The sequence below is a fragment of the Perissodus microlepis genome, chromosome 11 (genome assembly GCF_051167445.1).
Source record: "Perissodus microlepis isolate ML-2025 ecotype Zambia chromosome 11, ASM5116744v1, whole genome shotgun sequence".
Taxonomy (NCBI): Eukaryota; Metazoa; Chordata; class Actinopteri; order Cichliformes; family Cichlidae; genus Perissodus; species Perissodus microlepis.
In genome coordinates this window covers 25,843,740-25,870,556 of record NC_140471.1, presented here as the reverse complement: position 1 = coordinate 25,870,556, position 26,817 = coordinate 25,843,740, and the positions used below count along the sequence as shown (strand labels likewise).

Here is a 26,817-nt window from a genome sequence, read left to right as displayed (position 1 = left end):
TTTTAAAAAGTATTTAAAAAGTGGGTATAGCTATATTTTATGGCCGCTTTCTGAGGATTTTCCCTACATAGTGTAATGCTCTAATTTTTAAAGTGCTAAAAATGTTGGTTGCATATATTAAAAGAATAAAAAGGACTTTTGGATCCAAAAACTGTGCAAGAATAAAGGAAAAAGGAGACCAGCGTGAAATGAGAGGGAGTCAAAAAGGTGTAAGACACAGACAGAGAAAGACTGAGGCTGATAGTATGCCCGAGGATTATCGGGCTGATTTGCTGCAGATTTGCCCACACGGACAATTGGATCAAAGGCTTGATCAGGACTAGTGGTCAACCTAAATTTATCTGGTAGAGTGAGAGGTTTTAAGATTCAATTTCAGCCACCCCGTGAACTTGTAGATTGATTTGAACTACTCCAATAATGTCAAACATGTCCAATAATTATCGCTGAACATTTGCAAAGATCCTGGCAAAATCCTGTGCTGCACAGAGATCGTTATGGCTGATCCAACGACTGTGCGTTACCAGTCAGGCAAGCGGAGTTTATTAAAGCGTGGTGTGAGGAAGAGCATACTGAGGCTGATCTTTTGCCTCCATTGTTGTGTTCATTGTGATTATTTTGTAAGGGGTAAGTCTGCATAAGTAGGATTGTTTTGGTTTTATAATAACGAAATAATATTGTGGTTTAGTTAAGTTTGCCTAAACTTAAACAAATATTATGCTTCTTCATAGTCTTCATTATTTTCCTAATGTTGTTTTAACAGCGTTGGAGACAAAATCGTTCATTTTCACACCAGCTCTACAAGCCAATATTCTGCTGTTTTTTTGGTTTTTTTTATTCAACTTGAAAAACAAGTAGCACACACTTGGGAAAATTACCTAAGACAGAAAATCCATCCAACAACAAAAAAATAAAAAAACCTGAAACTGTTATTTGGTCCTGTTAGAGTTCTAGTTTATCATTATCTCATTGTGCCAGAGTCCCCAGGATGAGTGTTTTCATATCACTGTGCTACAGTGTGCTCTGCTTACTGTCAGTCACCTCACAGCTTCTAGAAAAAAAATGCTCTGCTTGGACATCATCCATCTCCAAACATGTTGCATTACACTGTCACAGTCTAAATATTCTCACAGCAATATTTTTGTATTTGAGGCATCTTTGTTGGCCAAGATGGTTGTAGATTTCAAAATAGATATGAGGCACAAATGTCATCCAACCATTATTTGTGCTGTTTGGATGAGTGAGTGGTACTCCATGTTTCTCTATTCCTGATCTGTGTTTCAGGATACTGATAGAAAAACATAAATGCACTGGAAGTCTAGAATGATTTTGTCTGAGGCAGTATATTTGCAAAATAGGTTTGAGTTTTAAAGTCAAAAAGTGCCGCCTACACACAGTGAGCGGGCGAAAGAGAGGCGCAGGGCTGATGAGAATGAGGTTCGAGTGCTTTGACATTGATAATTGTGTCAAAGGAACATTAAAACAGAGTGAAAAGCTTGAGAGTGGAAAAGGAAAGGAGATTTCTGCAGGCGACATTGAAACCATATTGACTAACTCCCCGCTCTTTTTTCTTGATCACACTAGTTTGTCCCAGGGGAGCAGCTCACCTGATTGGCTGCCTTTCAGGGGCAGGCTACTCTGGTCCGGAGGTGAGCTTGTTTCCTGATAGGTGGTTGCTAGGCAATGGATGTTAGGTATGGAGAACAGACCAGCTGCAATGGATGATTGTGTGTAACTATGCCTCAGTGTGTGTGTGCGTGTGTGTGTGTGTGTGTGTGTGTGTATGTACAGGAGACAGAGTTTCTGTGGGGGTTGTGTCTGTTTTTGTGCATTTGCATCATTTACTATGTTGGTGTCTTTCCAAAATAACTCACACTGAACAGCACATGTATCAATTAAATGGTGTATGTGTGTGAGTGTATGTGTGTGTGGTTATGTGTGTGTGATAGCCTCCTGCAGGCAGAGGAGTGTAATAACTGTCATTACCAAACCATGGGCTTAAGTCCTCATTTAAAGTCTAAAAAGAATTTAAAGGAGAGCTGCTGCCAGAGCCATAGCAATCATAAAACTGTGCGTGTGTGTGAGCCTTAATGTGTGCTGGCTAGAAAGGACGCACATAGAATAAATATACAGACATGCTTTCAGTTATGAAGGGTCATTTGGCATAACTCTAAGGCTTCCATCTGTTATGCTTTCACACACAAACACACAGCTTAGAATGTATGTATTGTTGCGCAGGCCCCACATAGAGCCTTATTAGGCCTGTTTGTGACTGCTGCAGCTTAATTTAGTCCCCTGCTGGGGGTGTTATTCTCTTCATTAGAATTATCAACAGGTGTACTGGGGCCTTACAAATAAAACCCAGCCTGATAGTGGCGGTTCTACAAGTGTTGGTAATACTAGTCGGGCTCTAATTCTTGTTCTGCTGCTGTGGTTAGTCTTTAATAGCCTCAAATCCCCCAAGTCCCCTTGAGCTAGGTAACCAAGCATGATGTTGATCAAGCTGAATTTATAGTGAAATCTTGAATTTTTTTAAACGAGGCGAGAGGTATATAAAATTTAGTCTGCTTAATTGCTGCGAGCTGCCGATTTAATGGATCCCTCTGCTGAGCCTTGGCAGATTTTCCCTCCACTTTGAGTAGTCCAGGAGTAAATGAAGGAAGTGCACGTTTGTGTCCTGAATTCACTGTGCCCTGTATTCTGACAGGTGCTATCGTCTCACTGAAAGACCGTGAACAGGTATTTGATTGCTGAAGACAAACAGCATCTCGCAGCCCTCTGCACAATAAATGAGGGAAAGAAAGCCCTTAAGATGAACTGATATATTTTCTTGTTCCACTCGGTGTAAGAAAGATAGAAGATGAGCTAGCTTTTGCTCTTCTTAGCCCCAGCTGCGAGTCACTAAGCATCGTCTGTGATTGACAGCCCTTATGAAAGAGAGGGTGAAGTGGAAATTTAACAGATTTCTTTCCATTAATTTCCTTTTTTTAACTGAAACTGATAATAATCAGTCAGCAGTCCAGCTTGAAAACAATTAGCATATTGGAGAGGCTTTTTAAGTTTTGCAAGTGTGTGAGTATGTGTGTGGGTGTTACTATGGCCCTCTCTGCATATTAAAAGTATGATTAATAAACTTTAAATATGTCTACTTAATAGTTCTCGCACAGTGACGTTGATCTGTGTGTGGTGTGTGCAGATTTTTGCAGATGTATGTTCACTGCTCAGTTGGCTGCAAGACAGCAATAAAGCTTATTATGTAGGTAAAAACAGCAGTGGCGAGTTATAAATGAATAAACAGAGCCTGAGGGCAGTTAGAGCTGAAGGACGTGAAGAAGAGAGCAGAATAGATGAATAGGGCGTGATGAATAAAAACAGTGCTGTGTCAGGGTCACTTGTGTGGAGGCAGTGATAGGTACTGTTGAACTTGCCAACTAGCTATTTAACGCAGCGCAGATGCACGTGGGCAGTGTGTGAAGTGTTAGTGAGGGAGGGACAGAGAAGAGAAAAATGAATTCGATGCTTTTAGATATCTGATGTCAGCAAAAAAAGAAAAGACAAAAACACCAAGAATGCCATCCATATTTTCTCGTCAAAAGAAAACAAAAACATGAAAATATTAGCAAGCAAAAAAACACCCAAAACCATAAAGCCAAAAGAAAATCAAATCAAAACCCATAAGGCCTTTCAAGTTTTATACTGGAGTCAGCTGTGACAGATAGACAGACAGTGGATGGGCAAATGGAAAAGAAGTTATAGTCTGTCGAAACATCATAAATTTCTGTTCCAATAAATCATACTTTATTTTTACATCAGTAATCATTACTATAATCCATTTATCAACCATTGGCTCTTAAAACACAATTAGTAGCCTTGTCATGTGTCACAATTAGAGAGATAGTAATTTGTCTGCATTGATCTTCATTTGTCTGACACAGTCATTTAACTGTGGGTAGTTTAATGTGGGAGGATGTAAAACCTCATACAAAAGCAATCCAAAGTGCTGTTCAAGGTAATAAAGAAGCAGAAAAAAGTTATGAAATGCATATAAACAGGTTGAAATCTATTATGTTACTGTCACTCTAGGGAAAACAGCAGTTACAATGAACTTGCAATCTCATTGCCTTTGAAATCGCTGTTTCCAAGTGGTGACTACTCGCAGTGGGCTGCCATCTTCAAAGTGACTTTGGTGCATCAAGACGGCAATAAAACTGCATTAAGATGGAGTCAGTCTGCTATCAGTCTGCTATCAGTTTGTGATTGAATGGGTTCAAGTTGGCAATTAAATCTGATCTGTTTGTGATAATATAGCGATTAACTGTAATAAATTGGTGAAAATTACAAATCTGTTGCCATCTACATAGTCAGAAGTTCACATTAACTACTCACATTCAGAGTCCAGCCAGAACCTCATAGATTTCAAACAGAAATTCAGAAATCTCTCCACAAATAGTGACATAGTTACTGCTGGGGCACAATTTAACTGCAAAATGACAAAGGTGCTGGGAAAACTTGCTTTTACATACGAATATAACCAAAATACAGCCAGTTGGCAATGAGATGAGTTGAGTCCCCCTGTTGCAGGAGGTTGTGGATGAGTTTCGTTTATTGGCGCAGACTAACTCAGACTGATTGCAGTGTGTGGGCAATCTGTCTGTATTTATAAATTAGAATAAAACTTCTGCCAGTCTGTCTGAGTCAGACCTGTTTGGAGACTATTGATTCCCAGCAGGTGACCTGTGCAGTCACCTTGTAATCACCCAGAGGCTCAGAGTGTTGCACTTCTGGGGGTCTCAAAAGTTGAGGCTGCTAGCTAGTTGCAATCATTTACTAATTGCAAAAGAATTCAGTGCAATGACTAGGCAGCCATCAATTTTCCCCATTCAGAAGGAGGTTGCCATCCTATTTTTGCTTGTGTGTGACTGAGTCATTAATCGTCATTTGGTGATTTTCATGAAAGAGTCAGTCAATTCAATTCAATTTTCTGCATTTAAACCTATTTTTAGGCTCTCAAAAACATAAAAAGTCTTTAGAAAACAACAGTGTGGCACCAGTTCTTAATTGTTTATAACACGTACACTATGTATAATAGATCAAACCAGATATTCTGATTTGCAGAAATCAAATCTCACAACATGACAAATGCCATTTTTCTAACTTTGAGAAGTGTGTGTGAAGAAAATTAGTATGAGGGAGAGAAATGTGAAGGAAAGGAAACTCTTAGAAGTGAAACCAGAAGGACTGCTGTCAGAGTCACCTTGTAGGAACAGTAAGTGAGTGTCCCAGTGAGGGATGTTTGGTACAAGCCTGCTCAAAGAGGAGAGGAAAGGGGTTGGAGGAATACACTACAGAGTGATGAAGGAGGAGGAGTACTTGGGACAGAGCTCTGACAGATTGTCATTAAGAAGGACAGCTGGCTTTTTCCGTAGTGACTCTTATCATCTTTAATCCACACATCAGATACACACACATACAAACTTGCTCACATTTTAATTTTTCCTTTCTTCTTTCAGGTACCATGGTCTCATTTAATCTGAGATCTTTGTTTCAAGACAAACTTCAGCAAATACAAGTGACAGCACAAAAGCAGTGTATGCTAATTTAATAATGCGCTCAGTCAAAATACACATAAAAAGGCAATTATTAAACTTCTTGGCAAATACGAAAGGAAAGACGATTTTTTTTATTCTACTGTGGGGTTTTTTTTATCAAGTTTTTGTTTACAAGCAAATTGGAAATTATGCACAATGTATTTAATTATAACAGCATCTGTGAAATGTTGCCGTATTTATTGGACTTCAAAAAACACAGATGTGAACTGCATAGCTAGCTTTAAAAGAAGGTTCAAAACAACATACAATAGATATAATGAAATGCAATCTGCCTCTTAGGCTGCTCGTTTTGCTCCCATATTGTGACTTAAATCTCCTGTAATACAGACACTCAGGTTGACTTAACATGATACCCATATTGTAAGCTGAAGGAGTTAATCTCTGTAATCATCCCTTCTCTCCTGAGCAACTGTGAAACAGTACACTCCTGGCTGAAGTTGTAGTCAGACAGAACTTCAATTTTGGAGGTAGCACAATTACTGGATGAAATCCGAGTTCAAACAGGGAACCCAGACAGAGGCAAATGTGCAAATGTGAACTAAAAATTTTTAAACTTAAAATCTGGAATATCAGCATGGCCCTGGAGGAGTGATGCTTGGACACAATTAAACATGCTGCAAGTACAAGCATGCACACACATCCACACCCCATCAAAGAAGCATAGAGGCATAAATTAACTAATTAAAGACAATTTTGCTGACAAATACAATGCTGAATGTTCCTAAAACTGTGAATGTTTCAGTGTGTGTACTTGTATATATTATAACTTTAATGCAGGGAGATAAAACAGAGAAGAAGGAAAAACCAGGAAGAAGAGGAAACGTGACAGAAAGACAGAGATAGGCTGGGAAAGAAGATGCAAAATCATGAAGGAGTGGAATGAAAATGCATGATGGGGAAAGAATGGAAAGAAGAAAGTGGGAGAGTGATAGGGAAGCACTAGAGCAAATCAAAGTAAAATTAAGTGCATTTACATATTTAGATGAGCGCTTCTAGTCAGCCTGTCTAATTATTTCATCTCCATTTTTCATTTGCACGCTGTTCGATCCAAAAGCAGCAGGCCGTGAGGAAAGTCTCTCTCTCGCTCTCCCATTCCCTTCACCATTACTTTTATCAAACTCGCTCTCAGCCCTCTCTCCCTCTGACTCTCCACCCCTCGCGGCCGCCTTTCGTTATCCGGGTCATTAACATACGCTTTTTGTCCATTCGCACTTGTTCTTCCTATCTCCCACACGCCCCCTGCTCCCACTGTCTCTCACCATGTTTTATGCATACTAGGATACTGCCCCACATGTGTCCGAAAGTCTGTGTGTGTGTGCAAAGGTTCACTGCTAATGCCCCTTCTACTACCATGTTTTATGCATCGCGTTGTGCACCAACCCAATATTAAACCCTTCAAATGAACTATGTCAGGAGCAGCCAAGCCACGTTAACCTTCTATGACTGATTTTTCCCTCTTTTTTATGCCTTCTTTTCACACTCCACAGTTCTGTCTTTCTCCTCCCTCACACACATTTCCTTCTCTGCTTTCTTTCCCCTCTGTTTTTGTTTTTGTATATCCTTTCTGACTGCATTACTCACCCTTGCTGCTATAAATGTCTCTCTCCGTCTACATCCACGCTCATCAGCGCAATCTATTAGTGTCTTGCATGTTTGCGTGCATGAGCATGTGTATCTTTGACTTGAAGTCTTGGTTTGATTTTGTGTTTGTGTGCATCTCTTAGGTAGCAATGATTGTATTTAGGCAGAATTGTGTGTGGCATCCAGAGTATGCATTTTCCTGCTACTGTTTGCATGCAGCACTGTGTGCTTCTTGCATCGTGAATATATGTGTTTGTGTGTGCACGCATGTGGGTACGTTTGTGCGGACATGCGTGCATGTGCATCTGCTGGCATAAAAGGTTGTTATGTGCTTTAGGTGTTAATTGGCTGCGGAGCTTCGTTAATATTCTCCTTGCGAGCCTGCTCGTCAGGAACAGAGCCGGCAAACTGATGAGTTTGTGATTTTCCTCCAGAGAGACGAAGAGAAAGAGGGAGAGCGAGCGAAAGGGGGAAAGAGTAAGAGTGACTCCAGTGCAAAGACCTGCTGTAAGGTCATAGTGAGAGAAGAGTCGAGCAAGAAAAGGATTGGGAAAACGTAACAGAGGAAGAGAGGGCAAGCAAGGAGGGAGCGAGAGACATACGAGTGAGGAGCGGGTGGAAAAAGCAACAGACACAACAGTAAGAGACACCGAGAAAATGAAGGGATAGAAAGAGAAATGTGACAAAAAGCCACAAATGGTTCCACTGAGGCAGCGGTGAAAGGAAAGATTATATCATGCAAGGGAGAAATTATCCCTTTGTTAGGCGTTAGTGAATTGGCGGAATGGGGGCAAAGCTGTTGGCAGGGCACTCCCCAGCGAGCTGGCCCATCGCTGCTCAATTCTAATCACATACACTATGCCACGACAGCACACAGCTAACCTGTACCAGACCCTGTTTACAGCTACACATTCACACTGATATATACAAAGCCTCTGCAGAGTGCATAAAAATGAAACAGCCTTGACAGGCTGATATCAACATCAGTAACACATCATATGAACATACCTGCAAAGTAAAGGGCAAGATAGTGAGCTGGTGCATGCACATGCAGTCACTGACAGCCATATGTCACACGTGTACATATCAGGGAACAAAGGAGGGTTCCAAATACATAACGCACAAATGTTAGCACATGCAGTGGGGACACAAAGAAAAGAGACTGACACATGCAATGCAGCAGAGAAAACAGTGAGCGGGGAGTTGTACCCTGTCACTGGGAGGTACAATGCCACATGGATAATGAGTGTTACTCCCAGCAGGTAGCAGCGTAGCATGTGACTCATAGCGACACTTGTTCAGAGAACAGCTCAGAGAGTACGTTTTAGAGTTGGCAGGTAACAATGTTTGCATTTATCTTACTCAATGAGAGATAACTGAGCTTAGCATTCTGTAGCGCCACAGTAGGGCTCCTATGGCCATGCATAAAATGTGCGTGTAATGACTTGTTAAACTTAAACTGTGTATCTTTTTACATGCATGACGATGGCAAGGGTCTGGAGGAGATTTACAGAAAGTGTCAGGCTTGTATTAAAAAGATCCCAACCTTCCTGGTCAACATGCTTTACACTTTGCTCTACACCTTCTCTTTATCTGAGCAAATGAGAAACCCCGCAGCTACCTTGATTTCTCATGCTTTTTTTTCTGACTGCTAGTGTTACATATTTTATCTGCACTAACAAGGTCTATGGGCTCTTCTTACATGACCTGCATGATTCCAGGTTAACAACTTGCAAGTGTGCAACTAAAGCTAATCTTTACTAAATGTCATTGGGTTTGCAGACATTACTTACAGGCACTGTAACTCCTGGCATCCAGAGTCTTGTCAAATACTGGGATGCTTTGGTACAATGCAATGCGGTCTTCTAAAATATACCATTTGGACTGATTATTGGTTTGCCAGCTATGTTTAATAGGAGAAGTAACTGAAGCTGAAATTATGCTTACTGGCAGTCTTTCAAGTTGATGAAATCCAACTTTCTTTTACAGCTCAGTGTAAGAAAGTTTTTCTTATCCAAAGCACAGGACTTGGACACCAGTATACACGATTTTTGCCAAATTCACTTCAGCAAACCTGCAAACTCTAACTATGCTGCACGCTTGCTAAACTGAATACTACTAACTGAATATTTTCAGAAATGAGAATAGATCTGAAGCAGGTTTGCATTCTTTTTCAACAAGGCCTTTACGCTGCCGTTACTCGTGTGCTTTTTGTGTCTAAAACAAACATAAAATAGTTTTTAAACAGCATTTAGTTCAGTGGTTCTTAACCTTGTTGGAGGTACCGAACCCCACCAGTTTCATATGCACATTCACTGAACCCCTCTCTAGCGAAAAATAAAATGTGATTTTTTTCAAATTCAAGACATAGATATGTTTTTTACTGGTGCACAAAATGAGCCGTGCATGTCACGGCAGAGGCTCTGCCAAACCCCTCAGACCGACTCACCAAACCCCTAGGGCTCGGTGAGCCGTGCATGTCACGGCAGAGGCTCTGCCAAACCCCTCAGACCGACTCACCGAACCCCTAGGGCTCGATCGAACCCAGGTTAAGAACCACTGATTTAGTTGTTATGTAAAAATGAATAGGGCACAAGGAGAAGGAACAGAGTGATACTTTATACATACAGTATAGGTCTGAATGATGCCATATAAATATTTTGCATTTGCAGTTTAGCTTTGTTCAGAATGTGCATTTTCTTTACTTCTTTTTATAAATTGACTTAATTATTGCAACATAAGTTTGCATGTAGGCTATGTAACTTTGCAAAATGTGAAAAGTACTTGAAAGAACTATACTGTTTGTACTGAGACATTTGATGACTCTGGGGATGTTCAGATGTTCAACTTGATCCTGTGCTTGAATTGGAAGAGCAAATTCATTCACTTCTTTACACATTTTTTATTATTATTATTGTATAGACACCCCTTGAGAAGTGAGTCATAACAGAAGTGAGTTTTTAGCATTTGTATGAGTGCTTGATGTGAGAGGTGTTTTCTAGCTTTTGTCCAAATCATTTAAGAGTATCCTAATGTGCCACATCATTTGTTTTACAGAGTCATCTGGGAATGCTTCCTTGAAAAATGTTTGGAAAAGAATTGTCACTTAAAAAAACACATTGACAAACTATTCAAGTCAACAAAACAGGACCGTGGAAAAGCAACTTGAAGCTTGGAAAGATGCATTTTTTCAGTGATCATGATAAAGCAAAGCTTCACAATATGAATTAAAATGCAAGATTCCCCAGAGTTTTTTGTGGAGATAAATTGCAGTGAATTAACCAAAGGCTGCATATTTCTAATCAAACATTCAGCTGGCTTGTTCCACTACAATAGCACCGGGCCATCAACACAATTCTTTATCTTCATTTCTTGCAGTGTGACACTTGAGAGTGTTGTGGCTTAAAATTTGCCGTGGTGGAAAAAAAGTACGTTAAAATTGCCCCTTTTTATGCGCGGTTGATGCATTGTAAATGCTTAATGGGACTAGAAATAACAATAGGATGTCTATATATGTCTACCTCAGCCCTGTTATGTCTTTCCCTCAACTCATAAAATCAGTGAAAAGAGACTGCCAGTACTGTTATCGACCATAAAGTGAGTTTAATCTCAGGGTTAACTATACATACACAAAGCAGAAAGCTACGACAAAGCAGTGTTTTATTTATTTACTCGGAATAGACAAATGTGTCAAGTAGGAAGTATCTGAATAAGCTACTTCCTCTATAAATGTGCTTAGAAACATCAGTGAAATTGGCTCCTAAGGAATACTGCCTCTATAAATGCTTTTAAAAGTAGAGAGATTTATCATTTTAGGTAGAAAATATCTACTAAAATGCACAGTCTTTACACATAACCTATTTCCATGCAAACTACGTCATTTCAGACAGCCAGTGATTCAAGCCCCAGTATCAGTTTTGCATTCTTATGAGCCTGTCGTGTTGTGAGCAGCATTGACTTGTATTTATTCGCCAGCCACCAACGTCAACAAACAGTGAAAATAAAGAAAATCAAAACTTTGTAATCCTAAATTGTGTAAAGAAAGGCTGTTGGTGTCATTCGAAAGCCACCCCAATGATCGGGCCATATTGATCCCTTTGCCCAGGAGTGTGAGGTGAGCTGGAAGTAACCTGAGCTGTGCCTCCAGAAAATGCAGTCACTGATAGTGTCAAATAGATTGAGGAGCTGTGACTTTTCTAATTAGAGTTCAGAGCAAACCCAGCTGGATTAGCTAGTGCATGGCTCTAGGGTAGCTATTAACACCAAGTCAACCAAACAAGAAATCAGAAAGATGAGAGGAGAAAGAGAGCAGAGGGCCAGGGAGAGGCTGATTGAGCTTGTCAGGCCCGATATGAATGTACTCAGAGCTCGGTCAAAATAGTTTTTTTTTTTTCTTTTTTTATAAATCAGATACATGACCTGCAATTTAGAATTTCTGATGTTCTCCTTGTAAATTCCTATTCATTTTGTAGTATCTCAAACAGCAGCTGCAAATTGATTTTTTTATTTATTTTTTATTTTTTTGCGTACACTGAATAAAACCCAGAGGATATTACTCAATCAGGACAGTTCAGATAACATTTTGTTTTTGTGACTTTCTCGTAGTGTAGGGCTTTGTAGCAGCTCATAAAACAAAATCTATAAAGAAAGAAAACTCACACGTTTCTGAATATGCAAATTTAACATACAACTTCACGTGCCTGTGTTGTTGCCACACTAACAGCCTACTTGAATCTTAATTTGACTTATTTTACCTTTCAGGAATACACCCCCTCCTCCTCACTTTGACAGTTAATAAACCTACAAATTTCATGCCTACATAGACACATATACATATGCTCCACCTCTACGAAGACATCACCACCTCGTGCTTAGGCGCACACATACACTCATATGTTCCAAACCCACTCGCCTCAACCTCAAGGGAGACATAAGAAATAAATTCGACACTTCCGCTTACCCAAGAAGCGCCTTAAGGACAAAGAGAAATTTAATCTTGGATAAGCCTCCCGATAGAATCTCTGCATTAGCCCTCTGCTGCTGGTTCACAGCTATCCCATCAACCCTTACCTCCCACACCTTGGCACAATTCCCCTGCATCCCTCCTCCTCTACACTGATTTTTTTTTTATTTCCTCTCCTTCTCTCCCTTCCTTTTCTCACCACTTCTTTTCACTTACCTGCTTCCTGCTTTGTCATTAAATTCAGTTTTCTTCACCTCACTGCTAATCTTTCCCCTTTTACGTCCCTCTTGTCTCCTCATGACTTGTCCATCTCATGCCTTCACAGTCTCTTCCCATTCTTCCGGTGAGGCTGTATCTGTTCTCAGGTGTGGTACATACTGTATATATCTATATTTCTGTTCCTCTCCCTTGTCGGAGAGCTTTAATACCATTGGTATTAAATGCTGGCACGACCTCCTCGGCATACTTAAGCAGGCAGTTGTAAGGCTGTTTGAGTGCTTAATATTTTCAGCACGCTGCTGACTTAAGCCCCTTAAGTGCTTTGGCAACACTTATTCCACGGTGGCACCAATGAAGCCCATTAAAAATTTGATTTGGATGAGAGAGAGGGGGAAAAAGGGAAAAAAAGAGGAAGGGGGATAGGGGACACAATTTGCCATTACTTCCGCACACACTGCGACAAAAACAAATACACCCATCAGGGGGTTGCCCACACAGGGACTTTGCAGACTAACAAATACGCACATACTCACCAGTTGTGGGTATGATTTGCAATGTGTTCTTTTTGTCTGTAATTATGTCCTTAGTTAATCTATAAAGTACATTGCCATGACCCTATTTTGATAAAAGCTCTTGATAAATAAATTTGACTTTATTTGACTTGATGATAGGGAACAGCGTGTTTCAAATTAAATGCATTAAGATGTTTGTAAATACAGCTTGTGGCACATTAGGACTGATAGTTTATGATTAGTTGATTAAGAACAAGTAGAGGTGCTATTATAAAAGCAAAGCTGTGTTGCCTTTCGCATTTTACAGGACAATGAATGTCAAAAATGCGGAGTCTGCTGCAGTTAGCTTCCACTATTGGCTTTGTATTGCAGGTTTTATTGCCAATAGCAGTAATGATAGTACATGAGCTTGAACAAAGGAATTTCATTATACACGATGTGGTGAAACAAAATTTACTGTCAGGTTGGTCTAGCTGTTAGCAATGATTTCTGTTTCATCAGTATAAAAATATGGAGCCGATACTTTTTGATGGGCCAAACTCGCATCAGCGTAACTCATATATACTCATAGTCATGTTCATTTTTCCTTTCTCCGCATCCAGTTTGAATTACAAAGACAAAAAACACGTACCCACTTCTTGTCAGCAGACAGCCATGTGCATCGCTGCAGCCATAAAAAACGCCCATTTAACATAAAGAGGCACTATGATGCCTCTGTTCGTGGCTGCATGGATAAATTAATGGCTAGTAGATAGTGAAAGGGCTAAACAGTCAACCAAATGTACACTCTTCTTCAGTCAACACTGAACAGTCAAGCACAGTTCACACACGCACACACACTGCCACTGTTTGTTGACCTGAAAGGCATCCATTGTCACTGCTTCCATCCACACACAGACATCTCTAACCTTCACAAAATAGAATGCCAAATATGCAGACACTGATCCCACACTGACACACGCACACAGAGTCTAAGCAAGGAGAGGGAGGCCAGGCTTATATAAGCAAGTGAACGACAGAAAACAGACAGATGGATTTGATCAGCAGTGATAGCACGCTGGGATTATGACAGTTTTCATAGATCAACAGGAAAGAAGCAAAACGAGGACAAGTTGTGGGAACTAACTAGCTTCTGCGGACCAGAGGATTAAAAGAAGAGGACAGAGAACAGGCGCTAGAATGGATAAACTAAGCACAATTTGAGATCAGTTTTAACAAGTCGATAGACTTTGTTTCCATCTGAGTGCTGCCAGGCCTTAGACCTGCCAGACCCGAGCTGCTGGTGTACACCAACACAGAGTAATTTTCTCAGCATCAGCCAGTTGACCAATGAAGTCGGCGCTGTAGGGAAGATTGGCGATGATCCGCTTTCAGCTTTGCCAGGAGTGTCAGAGCAATCGCCGTTAGAGCTCATTGTGTTTGCAGTAGCACAGAGAGTGAGAGAGAAAGCAGACAGTGTGTAGTAATCTAAGGATGACACCCGCACTTTATTCCATCAGATAGTGCTCAGTGAGGTGTGCGGTGCAGCTCGCTGCGCTTTGTCTCTACACTACAAACACACACACATTAAGCACTCACAACTACACACACACAAACACACCAGAGCCACACACTTACACAGACCAACAAGGCATCAGGTCCTGACAATCAGCGAAACTGTGTCTAGACCTTGAACACAGCAGGGTTTGAGATCAGTGTGTTTGAGCGAGAGTGTAACTGGAGTGCACCCAGGCGCCGACTGCAGCCAGTGGAACACGTTAGAAAGGAAGCGTTAGGAAAGCCGATGCTGCATGATTAAACTGTCCGATAGCCTGTGATTATTCAGAGAAGTCTAAAATTACCATGTAAAATCTCTGTCCATTTGCACTGCAGTGTGTACATGATAGCTCATCTGCAAAGTTCTAGCATCCAAGCGAATAATGGTAGAATTCTTGTGAGGATCACGTGCAAGTCTCCGGGGTAATATAGCATACCAAAATATGTAGCATCTGAATGTAAAGTATCTTACAACAGTTTTGTTCAGTGCTTTGCAAGTTCGTTCTTCTACACAGGGCAAGCACTTTCACTCTGTCTTTTCAGCGCTGCACTCGAACTCAATGGATTTTATTTAACCTTGGCTATCTCTAGATGAGTTGCAGTAAGATAGTGTCTCAGTCTCTCAAGAGGTCTGGATGGTTTGGTATTAGCTCTAAGGAACATTGACTTCTCTGCCTACTGATTTGTTGGGTGAGAAGTGCTGCAAACCTTGTCTAACTCATTAAAATACAATCTGTTTGAGGATGAACGTTGTTGCCCTAGATTCTTCCGTCCTTAAGGGCATAGCAATGGAGATGGTTCTATTTTGAAAGTTGTAATATTGTCAACACCAGCAGAGAAAATCAGACCTGCTTTGGATGTCAGTTTCTTGTGTTTTATTTGACTGAAATATTGTAATACTGATGGTTTATTTCCCCTAAATAAGTGTGGTTTGACCCAATGGAGACAGGTTGCCTATTTGTTGTTGTGGTTAACTGTGTGGCTCATTATTGCTCAGACCCTGCTATAAGCTCCAAGTGTGACGCTGTAGTATACAGCTGAAGAATTAATTAACCTGTACCTCATTCAGTTAATTGCATAGCTGCCATTACTGAATACTCTTGTTAGTATACGGTCTGTTTGGTACTGTTTGGCATTGTTTTTCTCAGTTTATTGATTTTGAGAATCTCAGACTTTGGTCTCAGGAGACTTAAAGCGCTACAATAAAAAATTACATTTTCTTTAAATTGAACTGAGCCTCTGTATGACTTTGCAGTGGCAAATCTCCCACATTACATGGAATTAAAACAATGCATATTCTAAATTCTGTCTAAGGAACACAAGGAGCTATAGTCAACAAATGAACTTTGTTGCTGTAAGCTTTTCTCTGTGTGCATTGTGATATAGTGTGTAAATCGCTTGCTCTATAATTGCTCTGAGCTCTGGCAAAACGTTTGTGTGTTGCGTGCAAACGCTGGCTAGAAGTCAGTCTTGTGTGGCTTTGTTGCTAAGGCAGTTTCTTTGCATGTGCTTGGATGCTGTATAGCACAGTTTGTCCTCATACAACAACAGTTAGCATGTGCATTAGTTGGCATTGTTTTTGAGAACAAATCCAAGTGCATATATGTGTGTGTGTGGACTGGTTTGTCAGTAGCAGTGCAGGCAGGGTCACAAAGGAGCCATTGATCAAACAGTCACAGCCACACACACACACACACGCGCATTTATACATACAAACACAAGTTCTCAATACACAATGAGGCCTGTCCGAAGCTCTGTCCTCTGCCGCCTCCTTCCTGCTCCTTACTCTCTTGCTCTGCGCAGCCTAGTTCTGGTCCTGCTCTGCATCACTCGTAAGTCCTGCACTTATTCACATGAACTCACACCCACATACTGGTTAAATGAAATGCGCACAGTTGTTTCTACTGCTACTCACTAAGTAAGTCAAGGAAGCAAGCATTTCATTTTCACGTGTAAACACTCTTAGTATAGACAGTATACATCAGTGTAATTTACATTTTAACTCCCTGCAGATATTCATCCAAATGTTGTATAAAAAGAATAAGTCATAAGTAATTGGTGTCCAAATGTGCAAAAAACTAAAAATTCCAAGATTTGACCAAGGGACAGTAACACACAATGAAATCATTTTTCAGTGTACTGGTAATTATACTGATCAGATGCAACATTGCAGCTATATTGTGTACGACCCCATTGTGCTTCCAGAACAACTCTGACCCACTGGGACATGGAGAAGGTGTCATGTGGGTGTTAGCATTGGATCCTTTGGGTCTTGCGGGTCGGGGTTTCTCAGTGCTTTTGATTATGTTGCTGCTCAGCCTAATTTAAGTTTGGTAATTACATCTAAGGTTAAAGAGAGACAAAATGAAGACAAGCATGTATCCCCATGAGATGACGAGACTAGGGAATAACTTGAGGACTTAAGGAAAGCAAATGAAACGTAGAGAAAGCAAGAGTGTGGTTCGAGAACCTAATGTGAGAACGTTAGACCCACAGAGTATGAGAGAATGGTGCAAGAGTGAAGTGCAAGAGACAAATATTGAGAGAGAGCCAGACTGACACAAGGAAAACACGATTTGGCCAGACAGACACTTGTACTGTATGTGAGGGAGGCAGGGAGCCGCAGAGGCAGAAAAAGTGAAATGGAAAGACAGAGATGGAGAACAGTGCACTCTGTGTGTGTATGGAAGAAAGACAGAGATGGAGCGGATGGTACAGAGATGAAACAAGACACTAAAAGACCTCAAAAAGAGTTGCATGAGATCGAGATTTGAAGCCAAGAGATGATTGATTGAACACAAACCAGAGCAGTAGATGAAGTGGAGTGAGATCAGCAGTAGAGTTGCTGCTGTGCTATTAATACCTCCTGTCATTATTATTATGAATTTAAAGCAGAGGAGATGTTGTTTCCCTGCTACTCACTAGTAAACAATATCCTTTTCCCTTCATTTAAAAATTCTATTATTTTTGAAGTGACATTAATAGTGATGGTACTATGATGGAATGTAGAGGGGGTCTTGGGTTGGGGTAACAAGTGGGGAATAATCTATATGGAGAAGGAGTTTTTGTGTTGGCAGTCAGCTTTTGGCAGTCGGGGTTTAAATTTCAAGCCAGCAAAGCAGTTTCGAGTTGTGCCTTCAATGAGCATTCACATACACTCTCTCGCATGCGCCGTTTCAAAGGAGTATGCACACATGATTTTAAATACATGCACATATCATTGCATTCTATTTCCCACACATACACATCCATGAGTTTCACACATATGATATGCACAATATACACACACCAAAGGAAAATTTTGAAGGGGTGTTAAAACCAGTGCTTTTGGCTGTGTTGAATCTCCAGTGTAGTTGCCGTGGTTGTAATAGCCTTGTAAATTTCCTTTAAGCTGCTGTTGGGGTATGTGTGGTGGCCATTGTTGCAGGGTTGTTGGGACTGTGACAGACTCGGGCCGTAAAACGCTGCAGAGTAGATAGAGCTAACCAGCTTTGGCTGTCAGAAAATGTGGGGAAAAGGAGGGGAAAGAAAAGAGAGAAAGAGATGGTAATTTGTGAAGCATAAGAGGAGGTGAATAAGGGAGCAAAAAGAGTAATGGGATGGGTGGACAAGGGGAGCAGAGAGGGCTCAGACAGATACAATTCAGTGGGGGAGGAATGAAGAAGGTATGGGGCAAGGCAGGGATGAGATGATTGAAATACGCTAAAGGGCTAGAGAGACCTAAAGATGCAAAGGTCAAAATGAGAAATGTGTTGAAAGGAGGAGAGGAGGTGTGAGGAAAAAAAGGGGGATGAGAGCAGTAAAATAATAAGATTTCAGTGCAATGGAGGATGGAGGCAGTGTGACTAGGGAGCAAAATCAGAATGCTAAAAACGGGATTTGAAATATGTAAATAAATTAAAGTAAATGTTTCTAATGAGAGGTCAAGAGTGAAAAGAGACAATTTTATGCTGATTTGCTGATTAGCAGTGCAGTTCTAATAGTACACCATTGGTTGATGGATGAAATGAGGTCTAAAGTTTCTGCTGGAGAGAGAGAAAGAGAGAGAGATTAAGAAAAACACAGAGAAAAAAGAGGGTAGGATAGAGGGACAGGGCTGAGCTATATGACAAGTAATTAAGAGAAGAGAAAGTAGAGAAGATGAAAGAGGGGAAACTGAAACATTCGGTCTCTTGCTTCACTTATTTTTGTTTTGCCCTCTTGTCCCATTCACTCCTCTCACTTTTTTCTGTCTTCCCCTTGCTCCTTCTTTTCCCCTCTCCCCGCACACTATAAAAACAGCATGATTATGCTGCAGACTTGAGCTGCAGAACAAATCACATTTAGGGAAGGAGAGTGTGGAGATGGAACCAGCAGAGAGGCAGGAAAAGATTCCCACTGAGTCACAAAAAGAGAAAGAATGAGAGAGATTGCAAGGGGAATGAAAGCATATTGGAGTTCAGAATGAAACTATTGCAAAGCCAGGAAAAAAACTACATGAAGAAAGAAAAAGAGAGAGGGAGAAAGAGTTTAGAGACCAGAGATAACAGGGAAGATTTAAAGAGAAAAAAGTTGCAAAAATTCTCCTGAGGCCCAGGAGAGAAGCGGAAAGGGGACCTTTAGGACAGCATTAATGAAGAAGATGCATGATGAACGATGCAATAAAAGATAAGGGAGATGAGAAGGAGAAAGAAGATGGGCCGAAAGGAGAAGGAACGCTGAATGACGAGGAATCAGGGATTAGATAAGGCAAAAGGTGGGGAGGAGATGGATGGAGAGACTCTGGGTTTAAATAAAAAGAGGAAAGAGGGAGATGTGAGAATGAGATTAGACAAGAAGACAGCGGGAGGAGAGAATTATGAGCTGTGGACGAAGTAAAAAATCGGGGACAGGGTAGTACACTCAAAAACTGAGAAGAAAATGTGAGCTTAGGAGGGGAAAAGAGGACTTCAGAAAGGGACTGAACAAAGGTAATGAGAGAGACGACAGCAAGATTTGTAAAGGATTATGTATTATTTATGTACAGGGAGACTTTTTTTTCTTGGAACTGGATTTGATTGGCAGAGTTCTGCCTCCCTGTGAGATAAAGCGATAATTTTAGACAGGGAAGAGAAAGAGGGGAGAGGGAACGGGAGAGAGTTGCGGGTCTGCAGTGGGAGGTTTGGAGTGGAAGAACGTCAAAGTCAGCTTTTTCATAGAGTCGGAACGCTGCAAAACTCTGTGATTAACCTAGAGCAAGTGTTCGTACACACATGCTCATAAATATACACTCACGCATATAAACACTGCACACTTCATTTGCATACATACCGTAGAAACCGACTTGCCTCGCAGACTCACGGGATAACGCAAGATAAAAATATGTACATCCAGATGGGAAGTGATGGAGAAGTTGCCAAAGGACGAGCCCTTATGAGTGGAAACTATGAGATGCTGTTATTGTTTTAATTAAAGCAGTAACAACATCAGGGGTTATGCATTGTAGTCTACAGCACCAGTTCCCTTGTAAATCCGTGACCAGCATGCAAAGAAAACACAAGCACTTGGCCCTCGTCCAGTTGAAAGATAATGACAGATAATGAATAGGGAGACAGTGACTGCACTTCTTCAAGGATACATGAGGGCTTGTTTGGGGCAAATGGAGACAGTTCATCTCTTATGTGGCTTGTCTTTCTGTTCAATCTTCACCTTTCTCCACCTTCAAAGACATGGAGAGAGTGAGTTAAGGGGAGAGTGATACCAAGTGAGAGAGACGCAGCAAGGCCGTAATTCAGCCTGCTAACCCTGCACCAGTGAGACAGTTTCTAGAATTTACCGTGACCAAGGGTGAGCCAGCAGTCCACCTGGCTGCCTCCCAAATCCCCTTCTTTTAGCTCTCTACACCTCCTTTCATCCCCTCACTCTGTCCCACTACCCACCGGCTCCCTTGGCTAATAACTCACCCTATTGTGGGACCATTAGGACGGGTCCCTTGTCTTATGAATTTGCCTGCCTATTATTTATTTATTTGTTTATGTATTTTGAAATGATGGCCCTTCTTGGATGTCTCCTGCCATAGTAAATAAGGGCCTCTATTTTGTTTTTCCAGGGCTGTGACAGCGGGGGCAGTGGCATGGGAAATGATAGGAATTTCACTGCTATAAAATACTGCCCCCGCTTGGTTGGAGAGAGAAGTGATTGTTTTTGCTCCCCATCCAGTTTTATTTATCCACTGCCATAACCATCAGTGCACTACCATGATATCGATTGCACTCGCCATTCTCTCTTAATACGAGTCGACGCTTGTGGAGTATTTTATTATGGGCACAGATTTTAATGGGGCCGAGATTAATACCTCTGTCACAGAGGTTGATTCCCTCCCCCTCCTTCTCATTCCCTCTGTGGATTGTACCATGCTGGTGATCAGAGGCACAGGCTCATGGCCTTGATGTGAATGGCAGCCTATAAAACCTACAGTCAAACTAAAGTGCTGTACCCAGCTGCGTTACGAGCGGGAGTTGAAGAATATGCGTCATCTCTCGCATATTTCGTCCAGCCCCCACCAGCTGCATTATTATACCCGAACCATCACTTCCTAACTCCCTGCTATCATTTCCTGGTTAGAGCCCTCATTCCCCGCCATCTCTATATCCCTCTGCTCTTTCGTTCTCTTTGCTAAGATTGATCATACACCAGCATGCAGCAGGTGTTTCTGGGTGGCATCTCTCAGAAAGCAACTGCGGATGTCAGTCATCACTGATGCATAAGCCACTAATGAGTTTTAATTTTTATTTTTCTTTCCCGCTTTTCTTTGTGCTTTACCGCCATCCCACCACAGCTAATTTTCTTTGAAGAGGTGACAGCTGTCAGGAGAAGTGGGTGTACAAATGGACAGCTAATTAGTTTCTCTGGCCTCCTCCCAGAAGCAAACTTTTGACCACTTTCTGTCTTGCTCTTAAGGGCACGCTTTGTGCTGGTTCCGATGGGTCACTAGTCACGTGCAGACCCGGCACTGTTTTTGTCAGGATGCGCAGCAGCGCTTTTGCAATTACATCTGTTTAAGACAATGGTGGCCAAGCCCAGTTTCTATGGTGATGAGTAATAACAGCCATTAGAAAAATAATTGGGATGGCAGTGGCAGGCCCTGATGGCCCCCGATATGAATCACAATATTGATGCAGAGAATGAGAGCAATAATGACTACAATTAGTGGTAATTGTCAAGATTTTTTTCTCCATTCCATAAAGTATTAGAGTCTCCTTTGTCTTTATTCCCCCTTGGTTTCTTTCTGACTTCAGTTCAATACCCACTGTGTCTCTGTGTTTCCCCTGACGTGATGAATATGTAGGCTTTGAGTATTTCATTAAAAAAGATTATAATCAAAGGGGGATTAGATTTGGATGAAGTTCCAGGGATCAGATGATGTCAAAGTAGCTTAATTGCAATATGTTAACACCTGCATATGCACACCCAGTGCACACACAGACATGCATGCAAAACCTGCTCAGGACACACACTCTGTTGCAGATATAGACATTTATTTTGGCCCAAAGCAGTCAAGTCAGCAACTCCTACTACAGCAGCTGCCATCTGTTTGTCTCACAACATTTCTTGCTTTCTGAAGGTGTTTTACAACGCTCAGAGACACTGCTAGACACAGCAGTGAAATGTATATAGCACTGCCATCTTTATCAGTTCTTCTCATTGCCTGCTTCATCACTGTGTTTCAATATTGGTGTCGTTCTTCCTCTAAATCCTCCCTGCAGCCAACACATTGCCAGGGAGAGAGGGAATGCAAATGGAGATGCAAATTGGTAAATACCAGTTTTGGAGGCCCAGCAAGCTGGTACTCTCTTCAAGGCAATCACATTCCACTCCTGGCTGGAACCATATGACTAATTGCTCCGCAAATCATTTGAATTCAAACGACGGCTCTCAGTGTCCATTGTGCTCAGCGGGAGGTGTGACTCAGCCGAGTCGTGTCAACAGCCTGACCCACAAACATGGAGGGTGCAACAATCAGAGCATAATCAACGTCCTCATTACTGACTCTTGAGCTGTCAGCAACATCAAAGAGGCTCCCTGCTATTTCTCAGCCCCCTTGTCTAAAAATATTGAGTTGGAGGAGCCAGACAAGTTTGTTTGAAAGACTATGTAAGACAGTTTTTGGGACTGTGAAAGTCACTTTCCGTGCACACGTGCTTCTGTGTCTGTGCTCATTTGTTATTGCGTGCTTTTCCAACCACGTGTACATGAAAGTGTCCCTATGAGAACCATTTCATTTGGATAATGGAGTGTAATCAGTGGGTTTAGAATGCACCTGGTAGAGAAATGGCATTAAGGATGTGTGAAGTCCAATTAAAGCTCCCATAGCTCGGCACTTTGGCCAATTACAGACTTGTACAGTAATGCTGCTGCAACTTAAACTGTTCATATATACACAAGTAGTGAGAGGGCAGCAGTGTGGTCATCTGTTTGAATGAATTTAAGTTGTGTGCACATGTGTTTGGCTGTATGCCACCAGGTTTGTGCTTATGCATGGCCATTCAAGCATGTATCTAAAGCCCAAGAGACAAACAGCCACTTTAAGCGTTATCTGTTCAAATGTGTTTGTTGATGCATTCTGTTAGACTAGCCCAAAGCAATGTGGATGTTGTATGTGTGTGTTTGTGCATGTAAAGAAACGAATAGCAGTAATTATAATCATCCATCTTATTATCGTATGAATGCAGTGCTCGAGAACCTTCTTTTACCTGTTGAGTCCTTCGGTGGCTTCTCTTTTGCTCTCAATCGCTTTATCACTTTATCTCTTTCTCTTTTTTCCCCTCCTCTTCAACATTTTTTTCATTATTGTGTCTGTGTGATGAATAACAAGTAAATGAATCATCCTTTAAGTACTATATTTTATAAGATTCAACCTCAAGAGAATTGAACAACTCTCTATTCCCTCAATCTGTTTTCTTTTCTTTTCCCCTTCTTTCTTCTGGATTGTCCAACCTCTGTATCACTATGTTTATGTCTCTTTCTCTCCCTCAGCCCATTGTCAGGCAGTGCAAGCAGAGAATGTAACAGTCTTGGAGGGGGGTACGGCTCAGATCTCCTGCCGCCTGCAGAACTACGATGGATCAATCGTGGTCATCCAGAATCCCCGCCGCCAGACTCTCTTCTTCAACGGCACACGAGGTGTGTATCTGCGTGCACGCTGGTCTCTGCAGACAAACCTAATTTATCCTTGTCTATGTATTTGCCTTTGGTGACATTTAAAGCGAGCCTTTTAGACACATTAGCAGTGACTCACCAACACTTTCATTTTACATTTTTCTTCTTGCAAATGTCCTCATTTTGCCTTTGAAGTGATTTCACATTAGAAAGTCAGCTAACCACCACGTGAAATTAGGAGATGGGTTTACTGTGTGCCCTAACAGTGTGACTTCTTATCTGTTTTAAAAGCACAGTTCGAAGCTTTCTGCATAATCCGCTGTTAACCCCAGTGATGAGATCAGAACTTATTAAAGTCCTCATTAGAGCATGGCCTTGACAATCACATGTTTTTTTAAATACAGCTTTATGGCAAATTATCATTGTAACCAATATTTTAATGAAGGCAGAATTCACTGAGGGCCTCGGGGTAGGCAAACTCTACCTGTTTTTTTTTTCTTACTAATTAAGGGCAGAAGTTGCTACCTTAGCCAGATTTGCAGCAGAAATGCTGCTAGGAAACCTCTGAGCAAAAGAACAGCGATCAAGGATATTAAACATTGCTTTGAATTTTGTGTGTAGCAGCTTAATTGAACCAAAAAATGTGTTATTTATGCACTACATAATCTATGTGATAAGACATTAGTTTGGGCTTAAGGCTACAGTTTCATACTGTGGCTTGTAAATGTTCACAGTAAAGGGGAGGATGGTGTATGTGCTTAGTTCAGGCATATAAGACACCAGTAGCCTGGTCTCCTCTGAGCTGAACCCCTTTCCTTCAAGTCAAACGCAAACAAGTTCTCAAGGAGAAAAAAAAACAAGGACAAAAAACATAGACACTGATCAGTAAAGAGGAAAATATCTGTTTAACTCCCTTATTTAGTGAGCTGGATTTAATATTAAAACCAAACAAACTTTGAAAACAAAATCCTATTAACCAGCTAATCAGCTAGCTGCTGCAATCTCTCAATAACGAAGGGCCAGCACAAATTAGTTCACAGATGCTTGGTTTTGAGCATACATGATATTGTTATGCACAGGAGTCTCCACACTGCCACCACCGCCACCCCCGCCAAAATCACATCAAAAGCACAGTCTGCAACAAGCGTAAAAATCATCTCTATCTGTTTGGAAGAGCAGCCAACTAGAAAACCCCAAATCCCCCAGCAAAATCGCTTGCTCATCTTTCATCCAAGGAGCTTTCTATTGTGAAAACTTCTCAACAGTGTCTACTTTATTGAAGAGCTACATACCAAGATACAATTCTTTCCTTCAAGTGGCAGAACACTCATCTCTCTAGTGCCTAGCTACTCCAAGAAATATGTTTTGATTACTTGTTATTTGGAAAAGGATTTTTTCGCTGCTGTAATTGCGTGACAGGTGATAAGACAGATAATCTGTTTGCTGAGCTAACTTCATTCAAGCTGCTCTTGATGACTGTTTCTGAGCTCCTGAGTATTGTACACATTAACATTTTAATTCCAATCTGCAACTCTTGCTAAGTCAATAATTCTGAATTCTTATCTGAGCATCTTAAAATTTGACTTTTACAAAACATTGTGTTTGTGCATTAGATAGTCTAAGGTCCTAATAGTTATTTTAATGCCACTGGCAGTTTCATGCAGCTTTAAAGGTTTAATAGTTTGTTTTTCAGTGTGCAGTAAGTAGGTAGAAATTGTAAAATGCTAAAAGGAGCTTAATGTCAAAATAATGAACGGCCAATAGATCAAGAGCTGATTTTCTTGGTGAGGTGGTACAAGGTACAATGCTCAGACTTTTTAAAACCCTTTGCTTTTGACCACAGTAAAAAGGAGACTCTTATACCTCAAAGTTGTAATTGCAATCATCTAGTGTGATATTTATATATGCGAAAATTTGCACTTGAACACATTTTCAACTTTCTAATCATTAAAACCTGCAGTTCTTGTAATTACATTGATCCGACAATCAACACTCCCACACTCCCCACAGGAACAGTCTGCAAAATAGCAGTCAATGAAAGTTTTCTGAACAGAATGCAAAGATGAGAGAAAAATCAGTAAAAACAAAAAACAGTTGCAGGCGTAGTTTCACCGTTCACAGGTGCAGCACTCCAGTGCTTTTGTTCCACACACTTAGCCTTCACTTGTTAGTCACCTCGATCACGGAGCGGACATAATTGGGTAGTTGAGGTTGCTGCTTTGGGAAACCTTCTCCCCCCAATTCTATCAGATCAGCACGCTGCCGGTAAGTTCCATTAAGTATTTAAACAGAGTCGCTCCGTCTGCTCTCCCACAAGGCTTGGACTTGCACCCTTTGGAAAGCATGATGAGGTCTAATCAAAACGAGGAAGAAGAAGCGGTTTGAAGGCTCAAATGAAAGAGAAAATGAGAAAGAAAGAAAAGAGTGAGGGAAATGAGAAAAGGTGCTGAGGGTTAAGAAAAAAAACAGCCACAGAGAGAATAAGGAAAGGGAGGATCAGTTGCTGAAGAAAGACACAGCATTAGGAAGTGCTCCAAAGTCTAGCAAAACTATAAAGCATTGATGGCTTCCCATAACTAATTTGGCTCCTGTAAGAACAAAAAAAGCCTCATTGTGGACATTTTCTGGGAGTGTAAATTGCACCTCACTCTGGCTCTCGCCACCTCCACCATTTCCTCCATCACTTCCACTCTATTGCCCATCTGCCACCCAGATTACAGGCTAAGAAACTAAGACCTTTCTCTGCTGATGAATTCCACACTAGCTGGCCAGACAGAGCTGCTACACTAAGTGCAGTGAATTAGACTGCCTGTTTTGCTAGTGAGCAACTAGTCAGGGGTGTTTTTTATGAGATTGTGGGGACAGAGAGCTATAATAGAGCAGTAGAACTAACTAAATGGGCCCTTTCTCCGTAGTGGTCCATATCTCTCTTTCTCATCTTATTGCCAACTCTCCTCAGCATGCAAATGAGATAGGACAATCATGGTGAACTTGGACTTGAACAGAAGTCTGACATTTAGTTGCCATTTAGTGCAGAGAGGGGGAAAAAGATTTACCTGTCTGCAGGGAATGGCTCTCTAACAATGCTCTCATTGCCATCCGATGGAGGGGAAATTTTAGGGGTGGGGTGGACAGATTAGTGTGGTGTACCTCCAAGAAAAGTGGACTAACTCCATTGCCCCAGGCTGCTCTCTTAGTCTCCTGTGGATTTCTGTCTTTATATTATTTTTCCCTGCCTGCTGCATTATGTAGTCTATTTTTCTAGTTTTTCTACATCCCTATT

General features: G+C 41.2%; 1 protein-coding gene across 4 annotated transcripts in view; it reads left to right on the top strand.

The window, feature by feature from the left end:
- The window catches only part of cadm4 (cell adhesion molecule 4), a 152,419-nt gene that overhangs the window by 93,376 nt on the left and 32,226 nt on the right, over positions 1-26,817 (top strand). The window contains exons 1-2 of one of the 4 annotated variants that reach the window (XM_084943640.1): positions 13,848-16,249; positions 23,412-23,558. In XM_084943640.1, coding sequence (XP_084799766.1) covers positions 16,153-16,249; positions 23,412-23,558 — 244 coding nt within the window. In that variant the 5' untranslated portion in view covers positions 13,848-16,152. Of the gene's footprint in view, positions 1-13,847; positions 16,250-23,411; positions 23,559-26,817 lie in introns of those variants that run through there. The other 3 variants (XM_084943639.1, XM_084943637.1, XM_084943638.1) reach the window with 3 other exon arrangements.